General features: G+C 44.4%; 1 protein-coding gene across 9 annotated transcripts in view; it reads right to left on the minus strand.

Moving 5' to 3' along the window:
- ROBO2 (roundabout guidance receptor 2) overlaps window positions 1-13,656 on the minus strand; it is a 608,856-nt gene extending 595,200 nt beyond the window's left edge. For all 9 annotated transcript variants that reach the window (XM_056807276.1, XM_056807277.1, XM_056807269.1 and 6 more), the window contains exon 1: window positions 11,648-13,656. In XM_056807276.1, the coding sequence (XP_056663254.1) occupies window positions 11,648-11,708 (61 nt within the window). In that variant the 5' untranslated portion in view covers window positions 11,709-13,656. The remainder of the gene's footprint in view (window positions 1-11,647) is intronic.
- Between the last annotated feature and the right edge of the window lie 3,261 nt (window positions 13,657-16,917).

Consider the following 16,917-nt stretch of genomic DNA (forward strand, 5'->3'; position numbering starts at 1 on the left):
CAAATTGTTCCCAACTATGTTTATAGTTTTAAGTAACTTCTCTAAAAGCAGTACTTTTCCTCCTGTCATTGCCTCCCCTCCAAAATTACACATACGTATGTGTGTGAAAAATGTAAACAGCCTCTTACAGTTCTCACATCTTAACATATCACACAGACTTTAGATCTTTTGCATTCCAGCAAACCAAAGATTATTTGTTCTTTCTTCAAAACACCTCACAAATATAAATATTTTATAGAGGTTAAACCAAAATAAAGAAAAATTTATTACATCAAAAGTGGCTAAAGGTTTCCCTTTTATAATATATTATATAAGGGATGCTATAATATATATAATAGAGTAATAGGAAATGGGCAAAAGTGAGAGTGAATTGGGGTAGCCAGTTGTCAGACGCAAAACATTTATGAACAAGAAGAGGCTGAAAGGAGAAAGAGAGAAGATTAAATGGTGGAAATAAGATTGAAGAGAAACACAAATTATAAACATAACTGTGAATCTGAATGTGATAAAGCTACCAAGAAAATGGAAGAGAATGACCGCGTGGATTAAAAATTAAAATCTCACAATATGAAGTCTACAAAATTATTCCTTGGCTAAAATTTAAAATATCAGACATTTTTGTCAGACAAAACAAAAGTATAAATGGAATGTTTTGATCTAATCAAAAGTGAAAAGGAAGGAAATTGCATCTTAACAAAAGCCACCATAAACAATGAAGCAATATTAATAACAAACATACATGCACCAAATGGCAATTCATTCACATTCCTAAAGGAGGTTTCATGAGTTACAGGAGAAAAAAGAAAGTGACATTTTACTGAGAAACTTTATCCTTTCCCTCTCAGAAGTGGTATGGTATGGTAGTCGTCTCTCGGTAACCGAGGATGACGGTTGTCTTTGTGCATTTTCATCTATGATAGATATGTGTGCACAAAGACACTTGTGCGTGAAGGAGATTTAAGTGGAAAAGCCGATGCACAGAGACAGTCCCACTCTCTCGGCGTTGGACGCCTGGGTCCAGTGGCACGAAGAGTCATTACACCTGGAGATTTCCTCAGCTGCATTGGGTGGCCGTGTTGTGTTTTGGTATGAAGAACTCTAAATACATCAGAGCTCATTTTCTAGTGGCTCAGTCCCAGAAGTCTCTGAGTCATCTGACGAGGGAGAGCAGGGGAACAAGGGAATTTTTACTATATTCTTCCTATTTCCCCCTACCTATCCCAGATCTGATATTTAATTTAGTTTGTTGAGAAGACTTCATTTACCAATGGGGAAAAAACCCCAGTCTACATATATATATGATCTGCTATCGGGACATCAGGATGTGGAAATTCACATCTGTAAACATACTTAATTTCTGATAGTATGTGTTTTACATTATTGGAGGAGAGAATAAACATCCCTAGAGGTCTTATTAAATGCCAGGCACTATGCTAAGCACTTTGCAAATATTATATCATTTGATCCTTTCAAACAACCTGGAGAGTTAAATGCTATTTTTTGGCCCTATTTTATGGACTTGCCCAGTGTCACACAGATAGTGAAAACACACTTCAACTCAGTTCTTCCTGACTCCAGGCCCAGCATTCTCTCTATATAGTGTGCCACGACCTGCTTTAGGGTCCAAGAAAGAAGGATCAACAACATAGAAGAAAGATGTGTCTCAATTCCCCAGCACTCTAGGATATAACTTGAGAAATACTGTTGATCTTCTTTCTACCATCTTATCAGGTTTCTTTTTTTTTTTTAATTTTTATTTTTATTTGGTCAATTTCAAACATTATTCCTTGGTTAGAAAAATCATATTCTTTCTCTCCCTCCCTCCCCCCATCCCTTCCCATAGCCGACTCACAATTCCACTGGGTATCACATGTGTCCTTGATCAGAACCAATTTCCAGGTTGTTGGTGTTTGCACTGGGATGTTCATTCAGAGTCTCCATCCCCAGCCATGTCCCCTCGACCCATGTGATCAAGCAGCTGTTTTACTTCTGTGTTTCTACTCCCATAGATTTTCCTCTGAATGTGGATCGTGTTCTTTCTCATAGATCCCGCCAGGTTGTCCAGGATCACTGCCTGGACACTAATGGGGAAGTCCATTACATTCGATCCTGCCACAGTGTATCCATCTCTGTGTACCATGTTCTCCTGGTTCTGCTCCTCTCACTCTGCATCACTTCCTGGAGGTTGTTCCAGTCTCCATGGAATTCCTCCACTTTATTATTCCTTTGAGCACAGTAGTATTCCATCACCAACAGATACCACGATTTGTTTAGCCATTCCCCAATTGAAGGGCATCCCCTCATTTTCCAATTTTTTTAAACAATATTTTATTTGGTCATTTCAAAACATTATTCATTGGAGACAAAGATCATTTTCTTTTCCTCCCCCACCCCCATAGCCGACACATAATTCCACTGGGTTTCACATGTGTTCTTGATTGGAACCCATTGTCATGTTGTTGGTATTTGCATTAGAGTGTTCATTTAGAGTCTCTCCTCTGTCATGTCCCCTCAACCGCTGTAGTCAGGCAGTTGCTTTTCCTCGGTGTTTCCACTCCCACAGTTTGTCCTCTGCTTATGGATAGTGTTTTTTCTCCTAGATCCCTGCAGATTGTTCAGGGACATTACACCGCCACTAATGGAGAAGTCCATTACGTTCGATTATACCACAGTGTATCAGTCTCTGTGTACAATGTTCTCCTGGTTCTGCTCCTCTCGCTCTGCATCACTTCCTGGAGGTTGTTCCAGTCTCCATGGAATTCCTCCACTTTATTATTCCTTTTAGCACAATAGTATTCCAACCCTAACCCTAACCCTAACCCTCTCAGAAGTAGATAAATCCAAAAAATAAAATAATAAGAAAGACATTAAAGATATAAATAGAACTTTTAAAAGTTTGGTATGGCAAATCTCTGGTGAAAACTGAATAGGAATAGAAAGAACTCTACCTTTTTCTCTGCAATACATAGCACCTTCATAAAATCTCATAACCAAATTTTGAAAAGCAGAAATTTTAAATGCATCTTTTTCTGACAATAATGAAATAAAAATTAAAATCTACAACTAGTAGCAGAAATAAAGCTAAAAACTAATGGAAACTAAATAATTTTATACTAAAGAATGAGAGGGGAAAGGGACAAATCATAGAAACAATCAACAAATTCATAAAAGAGAATGACAAGGAGACAACAATCCAAAATATATGAGCTGCAACCAAAGCTATAAACAGGGGGAAATTTCTATCTCTAAATACATCAATAAAATGTTTTAAAAGTAGATCAAGAAACTGAGCATGTAAGTAAAAAAAGAAACCAGGAAAACCACAAATTAAAAATCCTTAATAAAACATCAAATTAGCAATCCTGAAAAATCAAAGATTAATAACTTTGAAAGTGAGAAAACCATCGAACTAGTGACTAAGACAAGGAGCTACTTTTATGAAATGATTAATAAAATAGATAAATCATTGGCTAATTTGAATTTTGAAAAAAAAAAGAAAGAAGAAATTACCATATCAAAAATTTAAAAAGATGAAATTACAACCAATGAATAAGAAATTACAACAGTGATTAGGAGTTATTTAGCCCAGCTATATGTCAATAAATCTGACAATCTAATGAAACATGAACACTTACAAAAATATAATCTTACCTCGTTAAGCAGAAGAGGAAATCAAATATTTAAAGCTTATTCATTAAAGATACCACAGATAAGCTAGAAGCCTTCTCCAAAGATCAGGGGTGAATAGAGAATGCCCATTAACACTACTACTATTTTATATTGTACAAGAAATGTTAGCTATAGCAATGAGAGAAGAAAAAGAAATTGAAGGAATCAGAATAGGCAATGAAGAAACAAAGTTATCACTCTTTGCTGATGATGGGATGGTATTCATAGAGAACCACAGAAAATCAACCAAAAAAACTAAACTAAAAAATTAACAACTCTAGCAAAGCTTTAGGATATAAAATAAACCCACATAAATCATCAGCATTTATATCTACTACCATCAAGTCCAAAAACAAAGGAGAGAAAAGGAAAGCTCACTTAAAATAAGTGCAGACAATAAAAAAAATAAGGGAATTGAATTACTAAAATAAACCCAACAACTGTATGAACAGTTATAAAACACTTTTCACATAGAGTAGAAAAGCATTAATCGCTTATAGGTAGGCCAAATGAATAAAATAAAAATGACAGGTTTACCTAAATTAATTAATTAATTCAGTGCCATACCAATCAAACAATCCAAAACTATATCAGAGAGCTAGAAAAAATAACAAAAGTCACCTGAAATCAAGAATATAAAGGGAATTAATGGAAAAAAATAAGGGAAGGAAGCCTACTTCTACTATATTTCAACCTGAATTATAAAGCAGGAATCATCACAACAATCTAGTAATGGCTAAGAAATAAAGTAGTGGAATAATGAAATAACTTAGGAGACTTTTACATTACTGAATGGCCATGGTAACCCAATGTTCAATAAACTATAAATCCAAGCTTTGAGGGGAAGAATTCACTGTTTGAAAAAAATTCCAGGGAAAACTTGGAAAACAGCATGGCAGAAACTAGACATTGACCAACATTTCACCCCACATAACAAGAAAAAGTCAAGGGTTATACCACAAACAAAACAGGGGGACAAGGAATAGCTTTCTATTAGACTTGTAAGTAAGGGATGAATTTATGACCAAATAAGACAAAAAGAATTTTTATTCCATTAAGTTAAAAAGCTCTTGTATTAACAAAACCAATGCAATGGAGATTAGAAAGTAAATTTAAAACTATGAAAAAAGTTATCTAGAAATCTCTGCTAAAAGCCTCATTTCTCAACTATATAGAAAACTAACTTGAATTTATAAAGATACAAAGCATTCCTCTACTGAAAAATGTTCAAAGACTACTACAGGCAAGCTTCAGATGAAGAAATTAAAACTCTCTATAGTCATAGGAAAAAACCACTCTTAATTGGAGAAGTGAAAATCAAATCAACTCTGAGATATTACCTCTTACCTTTTAGTTTGGCTACTAAGAATAGAAAAGCAAAATGCTAAATGTTGGAAGGCCTGTGAGAAAATTGAGGCACTAATACACTGTTGGTGGAATTGTGAAGTGATACAGCCATTCTAGAGAGCAATCTGGAACTACCTCCAAGAGGCCATCAAACTGAGCATACCCTTCGAGCCAGCAATACTACTACTGGGTCTGTATCCCAAAAGATTGAAGATGGGGGAAAGGATGCCTTTGTATAAGAACATTTACAACAGCACTTTGTTGTAGAACCTGAGGGAATACTCATCAACTGGGAAATAGCTGAACAACTTGTGGCACATGGTTGTAACAAAATACCGGTGGGACCTAAGAAATGATAAACAAGATAAGTTCAGGAAAACCTGGAAAGACTTTAGAACTTCGGAGAAGTAAAATGAGCAGAAACAGGGGAACACTGTCTACAGGAACAGAAATAAGATGTGATATTCGATTGTGAAGGACTAATGATAAAAAATGCTATCCACAGTCAAAGAAAGAACTGTTGACGTTTGCTTGTAGATCAAAGCATTCCATTTTTTTACTTTCTTTCCTTCATGAGTTTTTTCTCATATGTGCCATTTCTGTTTTCTTTCACAGAATGAAGAATATGGAAATGTATACTGCATGACAACACTGGTATTACCTATAGCAGTCGATTTACTGCCTTGGGGTGTGGGAAGGGGAAGGGGGGAAAGAAAATCTGAATCACAGAATGTCAGATAACAATTGCCCTAACCCTACTTCTACATGTAATTGAAATTTTTTAAGTTTAAATCAAGAGCAAGAAAAACAAAAATAATAAACTACAACTATAACATTCCCTTGATTCATTAGTTTAGTAACACTGGCAAAAAAAGGAAATAAAGTGAATCTCAGAAGACCTGTTCTTAAGGAAGTCATTTTCCTTTCTTATCGCAGCTTCTTTTTCCATCTCAGGACTAAATTGTTTTAGAATTTCTCTAGGAACAAAAGCCAAGTCCGTTGTTATTTACAGACTTTAATTTTCCCCACTTGGAAAAACAGGGCTATTTTTTTCCTTTTCTCTCTCTCAACCGTCTAGGCTATGTTGTCAGATAGAAAATGGGCATTTCAAAGTCAACATAGCATCCACTGGCAGGTAGAAAACGGAATCTTGAAATCTTCAGGAAAGCCCCTCACTTCAAAAGATTTATATTTGACTCACTTGGCTACTGCATAATTGGTGGAGGAGTCAGAACCCTGGTGCAAAGGGCACAACGTAAGTCAGCGTCACCTTTCGTGGGGTTGGGGTGAGGGGGGGGATGACTGTCTAACACGAAGGGTGATGTATGAGGAAGAATGGACGCATTCCTGTGATGATGGTGGGAGCTGCTTTTAGGTGCATCTTCCTGCTGCTCCTACAGATTGAAGACTGCAGCGTCTTGTCGTCTAGTTGCTTGGAAACTTTTATGTCACTGGAAGAAGCGGCCACATTTGTGAGCTCCCAAGGGCATCAAAGTGCATCAGTGCACACACACTCTCTGTGATTCCAGTCCTTGGCCAAGCCCCTCCGATCTGACAGCCTTCCTACAGTCCTCTCAACATTACTCGAACGTCTGACATCATGCTAAAGTCACGGAAGCACACGGGATTCTCTCCAACATCTTTCCAAATGCCACCACACTGAACTCCATGTGACTCCTGCCCTCCGTCTTCCAATGATGGTCAGCTCTACAAGATGAACCTCCTCCAGGCTCTATCAGTGTTAGCTACTATTTGAACAACCTGCTCGCCCAAGAGCACGTTCTCTGACCTGGAAGCCAAAGTACTAAAGTAAATGATGGATAAGACACTTTAAATCTCCAGAAGAAGACCACGTGCCCACCACGGCAGTTTGTCAATCAGCCAAAAACACTGAAGTAATGACCCTGTATAGACCCTGTGTTTACGTGCTCGGCGGAAAAAATGGCCAAAGGTCAGACTTAAGCTTCAAGTAAAGGAACGTCCAAGAGCTCCAAAAAACAGCGGGAGAAGTAAACAGCACTCAGGGTCCTCCTGACATGGCAGCATACTAAAAAAAGAGCGCCTTTTGGTTATCCTCGTTGCGAGGAAGCAGGCAGGAGGCCAGAAGGGTTCTTCCCTTTGATGATGATGCCACGTGGTAATAGAGGGCTAGAATGGAGATTCGAGTCTGAAGAAGGGAAAGCCACGTCTCGGAAAGATAGCAAAATGTACATTTACTAAGGAATTGCAGAGTGACCAGAAAAACCACAGAGGACAATGCCTCACTTAGGAGAAGCTGTTTCCCAATTCAGGGGCAGTTAAGTGGTACAATCAGATCTGGAGTCAGAAAGTCAGGAGTCAAGAAGTCTCAGCTCCAGCCTCAGACACTGGCTGTGGAGCCCTGGGCAAGTCTCCATTTGAGGTTCTCCAATATCTTCATCAAGAAAACCCCAAAAGAGGGGCAATAAGAGTTGGACACAATCAAAACAACTGAACAGCCACAAATGCTCCCCAAGTATCAATATTCTGCACTGGAATAGTGAGCTATCTCTTGGGAAAGGTATATTGTGTCTTTGAAAAGAAGGGCACAGAAACATCCTTTTAGTCCTATGAGGGGACTCCGGAAGTCAATGCTTCCTAAAAAGCGGTCAGCTATTGATGAGTGGTCTCAGCATCTTTCATGCGCTCGATGGACTGGACTTGAACAGCAGACGCGTTTGTAATACTCAAGTACTTTTCTGTTCAAATCCAGGACAGATTTCATTTATTCATGAGTATCTGCTGTCTCCTGAAACTGTGTCAGTATTTCCATTGAGCATTTCAACTAATTGAGGCAAGTACATAGGAGATCTATAGGAATTTTCAGCCAAAGATTGAAAATAAAGAATCCGGGTGTCTCTAAATCCAAGTCGTCTCGTAATTATCATTCATTGTTTTACTGTGGATTTTGGAGAATAAGACTTAGAAGCCTATTAGCAACAATCTCTCTCAGAAGGAGCTGCTGTAAATGTACATCTCTATTATTCCAACATGTACACGACAGCTTTTAGGAACTCCAAAAAATATTATTCGGAAAATTCCCTTAATTTTCACCGGAGCCCTGGAATTCTCTGTGCCCATATTGCAAGTACAGCAAAAGGTAACAAAGGGCTCCTAGGGAGAGGGAGGCTTGTTTAAGCAGACAAACAGCAAAGTCTAATTTGTACTTTACTAAAGCTAGAGAACATATCCCTAGAGAAAGGTGCCCCTTTTAAAATCAGAATGGACTACATTTCATCTCTACACTCATTTCCCCTTTTCCAGTGTTCTGTGTGCCTCCAAGGAAAACAACAAGGGTGTGGCAAAGGGAGTAAAAAATAGAATTTGTAGATGCTTCTTACCTCGAAGTCTGACAAAACAGGAATATGGATTTAAGTGCCTATTTAGGCCCCACCTCATTTAAATGGCAAGGTGTTTGGGGGAAGGTCTGTAATGCGACAAATATCGCTCAGTTCACTGTGTGCTCTCATATGTGATGTTTTAAGACATTCAATAAGGAAATGATTCCGGTTTTCAGTGATTTTCAGGCTTCCACGATTTATAAGATTTCCCAAGAACCGAAGAAATTCTTCTGGATCTTTGCCCACTTTACCAATCTGATCAACGTTTGCATGTTCTCTGAGAATGAAAGCCTAATCAAAGACAGCGCATGCAAAGGGGGAGCATTTCATCATTCAGAGTAAATGTCAGCCTTGCCTACATGCCTCTGGATTTTAAAATGGACTCTAGGTCGGAGAGAAGCGTCTCCTTAGACACGTTAGAAGGCCATATTTAGTCTAAGCTGCACATGGAGAGGCAGCAGGGAGAAAGATGAAGAGAGAGGCTGCATTGGAGCCAAGAAGAAGCCAGTGGAAGTTCATGTTGGACAAATTCTAGCTAGGTGACCCTCCGCCAACTCCCCGGCACCGTTCTAGGACTGTAAACTGCACATCTGTTTCCATGGCTCACCTACACTGGTGGGGAGAGATTTCCCCACCTCAGGAAAACCACAAATCTGGGGCTCCTATTTTTTACATGTGGGGGTCAGGTGTGTGCTGGGGGCAGATGTGCCTGACGCCTTTCTGCAGCCCTTAGCTAAGTATCCTCGGGAAATCACTGACTGAATTGTGAAAAGTATAGCCTCAATAGTCCCATCCTGTATGTACACTGTGAATGACAGTACTCAAACACTGTAAACAATAGCAGACACAATAAACTGGGGGATCTGTGTGGATTCTCAGCTTTAAACAAGGCTAAAAAGTTCCTGCCTAAAGCAAGAGAGAGAGAGAGAGAGAGAGGATCAAATCAAGAATTACTCCAGCAAAACGATGATGCAAATCCTGCTGAGGTGGTTTCATGAAGCTGGCATCTTCCGTTCTCCTACAAGGACACCCAAATGCGGAGGCAGTTTGTGTGGTTTTTCCTAAGGAAGCCCAACTGAATGGCTGCCTTACTCTCAGCACAAGACAAAGGGCTGCTAAAAAACTCATTTCTTTGTAGTTTGGCCATACACAAAAACTGCACTGATGAAGAGGTGACATAAAGCAGCCAATTCGTCCCGGAATAAGATTCATTTTGGCACAGAACACCCCCAGGGTCGGTGTATCTTTTTAAATGGTGGCGGTGAAAGCACCAAGAAAATCTGGAGAAAGACTGTTCTACACTGCTCCATATTGAAGCAGGAGGAATCATGGAGTCTTCGGGCTGGAAAGGCAATTGGCTTGGTCTGGTGAGGAAACTGAGGCCCCAGGAGAGAGAGCCAAAGTGACACTTCCCCCCCCCCTTTAACCCCGATTTTACAGGTCTTTGGTGGGCAACAAGTCAATGTGCTTTTTCCTAAATAAGCCCCGTTGTCGAGTCAGTTGGCCCACCTGGTTTGCTCTCTGGAGTTGTAGATAGAACTTGATCTTCTCAGCGCGACCAACAGCCTATTGGCTCAAGGCTTCCTGTACGCCAAGAGCCGGCAGCGAGCTCAGGACATGCAGAAGCTGCTGCTAAAACTTTCCAAGGCGTTTGCTAGGCTTTTGACGAGCTCCTTAAACCCACCGACACCTTCGCAGTTCTGCCGCTCTTCGTGAGCTCGGCAAGCAGTGGGGGGCACCCAGACTACTGGCGATCCGGCCCGTCTGCCCTCCTCCCAGGCCCCCAGAACAAAGGTTCGAGTTGTCCTCCTTAGAGGAAAAGGAAGGGATGGTGCCACTGCAGGAGGCTGCTGGGCTGCAAACAGGCGGCTCCATCCATTACACTCGGCCGCACCGGGCTCTTCGCGTCCCTGGGCCACTTCCACCGAACACTGGGACGGTGCCCTCCCGAGTTTCCAAACGCAAAGCTCTCAGCCTTGCCCCCTCCCACCCCCCCCACCCCCAACGCTGCGCTGAGCTCGTGGCCCGCCCGGTCTCTGCAGGGTTTATGGGCCCGGCTCGAAGGCGGCTAGCCAGGAGCCACACATCACAGGGAGCCTAAATGCACTTCCTGGGGGCGGCCGAAGTCCTCCTAAAGGGCCGTGACCACAGCGCCGGAGAGCTCTCTGCCGCCCTGCGGCAGCCCAGTCCTCCGAGCAGGACCTATGCGGGGCACAGGGAAGTGCTGTCCCTCGGAGTCATTCGCTGCCCAAAGGGGCAAATGAGCGCGAAGAACGCCGACCTGGGCGCTGGCTGCCAGCTAACTGGAAGCAGAAGCTGCCTCGCCCACCGGCCCGCGTTCGACAGTAAGAGCGTGGATGCTCCGTCTCTACAGGCAGAGCTGGCTTGGCCGTTCAGGTCTCTCCAGCAGCAGCTGCCCAAAGTTTGCTGCCACTACAGCGAGAACGTCCATCCTCGCGGGGAACACTGAGTCGAGTCTGCACAGCCTGGGGTCGACCTAACACTGAAATGCAGAAGACGGAACTTCGGAAGGGCAGGACGCCTCGGAGCCGAAGGGAAGGCACCCCGCATGGGTGTCAGAGTAGTATAATCACGGCTCCGGGCAGGCAACAAAGCGCCGAGAATCCGGCTTAAATGAGGCCGCCCGGAGCCCTTGCCTTCCTTCTTGGGCCAATAATAAGAGCGGGGCCCAAGGGTGCTGCTCTGCCCACGACAACTTCTCTTTCCAGGATTTTTAACAGTATTCACCAGGCCAACTGCACAGAAGACCCAACGCGGGCCACAAAATGGACAAGAACACGCAAGCAACATGAGCTCCTTCACAGACTGACTCCATCTAGAGACACCTCCAGCACCTGTTCCATCCCCATTGTCTGAGCACGCCCAGCTCAGCCGGCCCCGCCGAACAGCAGCCTCCCCTCCGGTCTAACCATCGCCCTCAATTCTCCACCGTTAAGCCCATTCTCCGAGCCCCAGGAGAGGCTGGTCAGGCTGAGGCGGGTCCCCTCCCAAAATGGCCATCACAGAAGTTCAGCCACCAAGTCCCAGAAAATCCACGCGAAGCCAGGCGGCCCTCGGGCACCTTCCTGGCATTTTTTCACCGACTTGGCACTTTCTGTCATATAGGAAAACCTCTGCAAACATCCTCTCACCGTTTGGGAAATCGAGAAAAGCCAAAGTCCCCCCCCTCCCCCAGCTGGGACTGGAAGAACCTTTAGGTGCTGTCGGGCTCTCCAATGACAGAAGGAATCGGGTTAGGAGTTTTCACTTACCGTAAACGTGAAGACACACAAGTCCACAGAGGAGGAGTTGGGGCAGCATTAGCAGACACATTGTGACATATTAAAGAGCGAGACCAGCACACCGGGAATCCTCTAAACACGGAGCTCCCGAGTCCGGGCTGCCCGCGAGCCCGAAAGAGGCAGCCCGGGGCTTCCCGGGGCCCCTAATCCGCACAGCCAATCGAACAGGGAGCTCGAGCGGCCGCTCGGCTTCCTAGATTCCCACCGGCCGCCTCAGGCAGAAGAATCATTCAAGCGGGTCGGAACCGCGGTTCCCGGGCCCATCCGACCCGCAGGCGAGCTCTTTCCTCGGAGGCCAAAGAAACGGAGGACAGGCCCAGACACGGGCCCCCAAACTTCCCAGCGCGACGCGGAGAACCCCCGGGCTGGACGGCTTCTGGTCTCGCCACCCGCCTTCCTCCGCGACAATAGACCCCGGGCCAGGGCGGCTGTGGCGGTCGGCTTTGGGGCTGGCTTCTACTTAACTCCGTGCCGAGGCTGGCACGGCCACATTCCGCAGGCGGCTTCCCGGCAGCCTTTGGCCCTTTTCCGAAAGAAAGCGAACAGAATCCCGGAGAAGAACAATCCGAAAAGAAGCCGCGACCCGCAACTCTCTCCCTGGGCGTTTTGGGAGGGAGGGAGGGCGGGGGAAAGCGAGCGCCGAAGGGCAGGGCTCCTGCCGGCACAGCCCCGCCGCCTGCCGCGCTTCTCCGGCTGCGGGGCGCTTGGGAATAGGAGCTGCTCCCTGGCAGAGCTCAACCCGCTGGGCTGGGGAGTCTGGTGTGCCTCGGTGGGTCTCGCCGTATGACCGGAGGAAATCGAACGCCGGCCCGCGCCTTCGAGAGATGGCGAGAGCCTGGAGCCAACGGGCCGCTGTTCTGCCTCCGCCGCCGCCGCTGCTTGGGCTGCAGAGCAGCCTGGAGGTTCCAGAACGGCGCGTCCTCCTTCCCGGGCAGCCTCCGCCTCCCCTGCGGCTAGGAAGGCTGGACGAGGGAAAGGCGGCAGGGAGACGAAGGCTAGCAGCCTGCGCTCGCTCGCTGGGCCCGGGAAAACGCCAGAGGAGGGCGTGGACTAGGCGCCTTCTCCTCGCAGACTCTGCCACATGCCCACTTCCTGGGAAGAGCAGGCGGGTAAGTGGTTAAAGGAGAGGAGGGGAAGATCCGAGAGGCAGCAGAGCCAGGGGAGAGCCGGCGGAGCGGAGAGCAATCCTGCCTCGCAGTCTCCGCCCTGCTCCCAGCCTCGCCCCTCTCCTGTCGGAGAAAGGTAGAATTTACGTGGCGGCTCCTCTGTGCTGCCCATTTAACGAGCAGCTAATTTTCCTGGTGAGCGATTTCATGGAAGCATTTCCGAATTATTCATTCCTCTCTGCCTGCACACACGCACGCGCACACGAAGCCGCGCGCACGCGCACGCACGCACGACCTTCAGCTGGAAATGAAGCGACTCTCCGAGATGGGAAAAGAAGACGCTTCGAGGGGAAGGTTAGCCTTGAGTGTTCCGGGAGGCTCGCCGCACCCCCAGGACGAGCAGGCAAACCCGGAGTCCGGCTTTCAGAAGAAAAGCCAACGCTGGCTAGGCGGGGAAGTTCTGGCTCTCTCGGGTCTGGCCCTTGGCATCCCGGAAAAGTGAGTTTGGAGCGACATCGGAGGGCTAAAAGCCAGGAGCGCCGGAACTGGAGGGAAGATGTCCGAATAGGCCCCAGTCCCGGGATACAGACTCGGGAACGAACTTGCAAACGGCCCGAAGCCTGTGGAGGCTGAGCTCAGATCGAGTGCAAAGGCCAGCTAGAAGAGGTGGGGGCGGGGAAGCCAGAGGGAGGAGAAGGCCCCGAACGGAATGCACAAACGAGGGGAGTGGCCGCGGGTCCTTGGAAGGGCTGCCTTAGATCGGAGATCAGAGCGGACCGCGGCTTTAGGGTCCTGCGATCGCCCGAAGCTGTGGGATGCTTTTGCTGACGATCAGACAGGCTTCCTGGCTGGTCCACGAGCCAACATTCTATTAGATGGTGAACCTCTAGTTCCCCCTACTGGAAGAGAGTAGCAAAAACACGTTTCTTACGCAGAGGCGTCTGGCTGCTGTTTGAACTTCATTTGTAAGTCCTGACAAGCTCGTCTGTGAAACCCCAAATGAATCCTTGGCCCCGATAACGTGCCTTCAAGAAACAGCTGAGCAGTGAACTAGCGATCCTCTGGGGAAGCAGTTCCTGCTTGCTTCCACTCCCTAGGGCGTTGTCAACAGAAATCTGCATGACTCAGTTTCCCTCTGCCCTTTGAGAAACCTCAGGGCTTGGCAACCCTGCCTGGGGGTTGAACTACGGACTTTAGAGTAGTTTGGGTGGGATTTGTGGGCGCAGCTGAAGCAAAGTGCCTTTTACTTGTTTTAGAGGCTTTCCTTATTGTGTTCAGTCTCCTCTCCTGAGGGTGATCCTTGCCTTTGAGGCAAAACAGCTGACCCCTAGCTGATACCCCTGAGGCTCCACGCAGAGGTTTGCCACCTCTTGGTGGTGTGTCTCTGCAGGCTTACGGTAGCAAATTCTCCGGAGGGTAGGGGAGACCCCTCAGTTCTGTCTCTTCGGAGTCGGCAATCAGAGTGGAGCTGGCATTTGGGGTGATGCCTTCTCCCAGGGTTACAGTGTGTAAAGATTAAGCTGTATCTCTAATAATCAAAGAGTATGTTTTATGAGCCTTATTAAGGATCATTAGAAATCAAGGAATAAAGAGGATACCAAGTAAAAACCACGTGCCCATGGTCTGGTAGCCCCTTTAAAATCCCCGCACTTGGCTTACCACCACACTTGCATCATTTGCAAAGGAAGAGAGCGGGGAAGGCATAACTGCCAGTTAAATACCAATTGGGATCTCGCCAACACTCCGGAGACATTATAGGGTCTTCTGGGAAATACCAAGGACTAATGGGGAATGAAGTCTAGGGTTCCAAAATCTCCATTTATACAAGTTCCCAGAGTCCCCAGGGTGTGGGCCCTGTGTGGTATGTGGCCAATGTCCGATCTTCCCCCTTTTCCTGATTAAAGACTTCGGTTTTTCTGACCACTTTGGGAGTTCGGAGTGATTTCCAAATTAACAGTATACATTTCTTTAGTTTGGTGTATATTCTCATTATTGATGTCTTTCCCAAAACAGTGTCCCAGAACAGCAGCTCTGTGTGGTGGCTTATGAGCATTTTCTACCTTCTGCAGATTAAAAAGGTGTCCTATTATAAATATTTCGGCTACATAGTCTTTCTGTGTTACCTCTGAATAATACAACAGGGCAAGAGCTAGCCAATTTAAGACTGACGAAATCCTTTTGTGATAAAATATCAATCAGAAAAATCAAACAGATTATGTAACCCAAAGTTCTCTAAAAAGTTCCCTTTGCAATTCAGTATTGGTTCTGGAAAAGAAATGCTTCCACTCTATCTTATATAGTGTGAAATGAATGAAATAAAAAGTCTTTCTTTTATCTTATTAAATTTAATGAAAGAAGAAAAACCAGAGTTTCCCCGGGCTGAAATTAAGTAACTCTCAAAGTCCCCCCTCCTAGGCACAGGATTGGTCCTTATATAAACGTGTGTGTGTGGCCCCTCCCTAGCATGGGATTGATCCAATTCAAGACCAATCCCATGCCAGGAAGTAAGGGGGAGGGACCGCTGGGGGATGCAATTCCCTCCCCACAACACTTTAAAACCCATTCTCTCCCCACCCCTCAATGCATCATAACAAACACTAAAGATACACACATTCTTGCAAGGGGAAAATACAACAACCTGGAGATAATAAAACAAAAGGAAAAAAAAGAACAAAATCAATTAGGATACTGTCCCCTTTTGTACAACAAAGTAAATGCATTTTAACAAAACAAATGAATTTAACCACCACCACCCCAAAGTTCAATTCTGCACATCCGGTTTGCTCAGGATCTCCTGGAGCAACATGCAGTATCTTCGGGCATTTCCATGACCTCTTATTCAAGGAATTCAGTCTCTGGATTCCAGGAGGCAGCAAATTTCTTACCCTTAGAATTACTTAAACTTTTTCATATAAAATAAAAACATTCCCTCCTGAGGAGTACATAAAGAAACAATGAAATCACACAGGGATACATGGCTGAGGTATGAGGCATATGAATCATTGCCAAATAAAATTATCACAAAAATTCCAATTGTTATATGAAAAAAAAAATCCTAATTAAGGAAAAACAAAATCACAACAGGTGTGACCCAATCATGACCCAACTAAAGCAATTTATGTCCTATAAGTGAGTAGCAGCAATCATACACTTACCTACTTAGGAGCCAGAGCCACCACCACCACAGCATAAAAGATGGAAAAATGACTAGATTTTTATTCTTTGATCTGATCTTTCATCATTTCTCAGGGATAGGGGAGCCAGAGCAGCCAATTGTGAGGTACTTGATAGAAAGTATTTTACAAGAAGGGTGGTATAAGGAGTCCTGCATCTTAACATATGTCAAGTGCTGCAACCTCAAGTCTCACACAAAGTTCAAGTCCTTTCATATTGGCACAGAATTGCATCAGTCCTTCCTGGATTGGTTTCTTTTTGACCTATGTGCTCTTTTGGCACTATTCAGGTTAAGTTCGTGCTTCTTTGGCATTGTGCAGGTGAAGTCTGTGCTCCATTTTGATCCTGTTTCCTTGAATTACATATTTATGAAGCAAAGTCCCATAATAGTTAAAGTTTCAACAGTTTAAGGTTGTTGGGCAGGCATTTATAGTCAGGATTAATGGACATTCCAAACCTAAAAATTGCACATGCAATTATAAAGAATGTTCTAAAAATCAAAAATATATCTTACAATCAGTAACTATCAAACATATATATACATATGTGTGTGTATAATATATATTACAATCAATGTCATTCAAAGAGAAGGAAAATATAAAGATTTCTTACCCCAAAATTGAGATCCATTCCTTTTTAACTTAGCCATGATCCACAGTGTGAGTACAAATGATTTTTCTCAAAGTAAAAGGTTTATAAAACAATAGTCAATGGGTACGACACATTAAAAGAAAGTACCAAGTTCTCAAAATACACAAAATGCAAGTAGATCAACATATCAATACAAATTTTCTGTCCAACTAGTTTGTGGACTTTTACAAAGCTATATGATCAGGGTCAAATATAGGATGGTACAAATAAAGACAGCACAACAGAATACATATCCAGTGCAAAAATTACAATAGCTATATAGCAATAATTCTCAAAACAAACAATTGGTACAGTACAATAAGATATAGT

The sequence above is a fragment of the Monodelphis domestica genome, chromosome 8, assembly GCF_027887165.1.
Source record: "Monodelphis domestica isolate mMonDom1 chromosome 8, mMonDom1.pri, whole genome shotgun sequence".
Taxonomy (NCBI): domain Eukaryota; kingdom Metazoa; phylum Chordata; class Mammalia; order Didelphimorphia; family Didelphidae; genus Monodelphis; species Monodelphis domestica.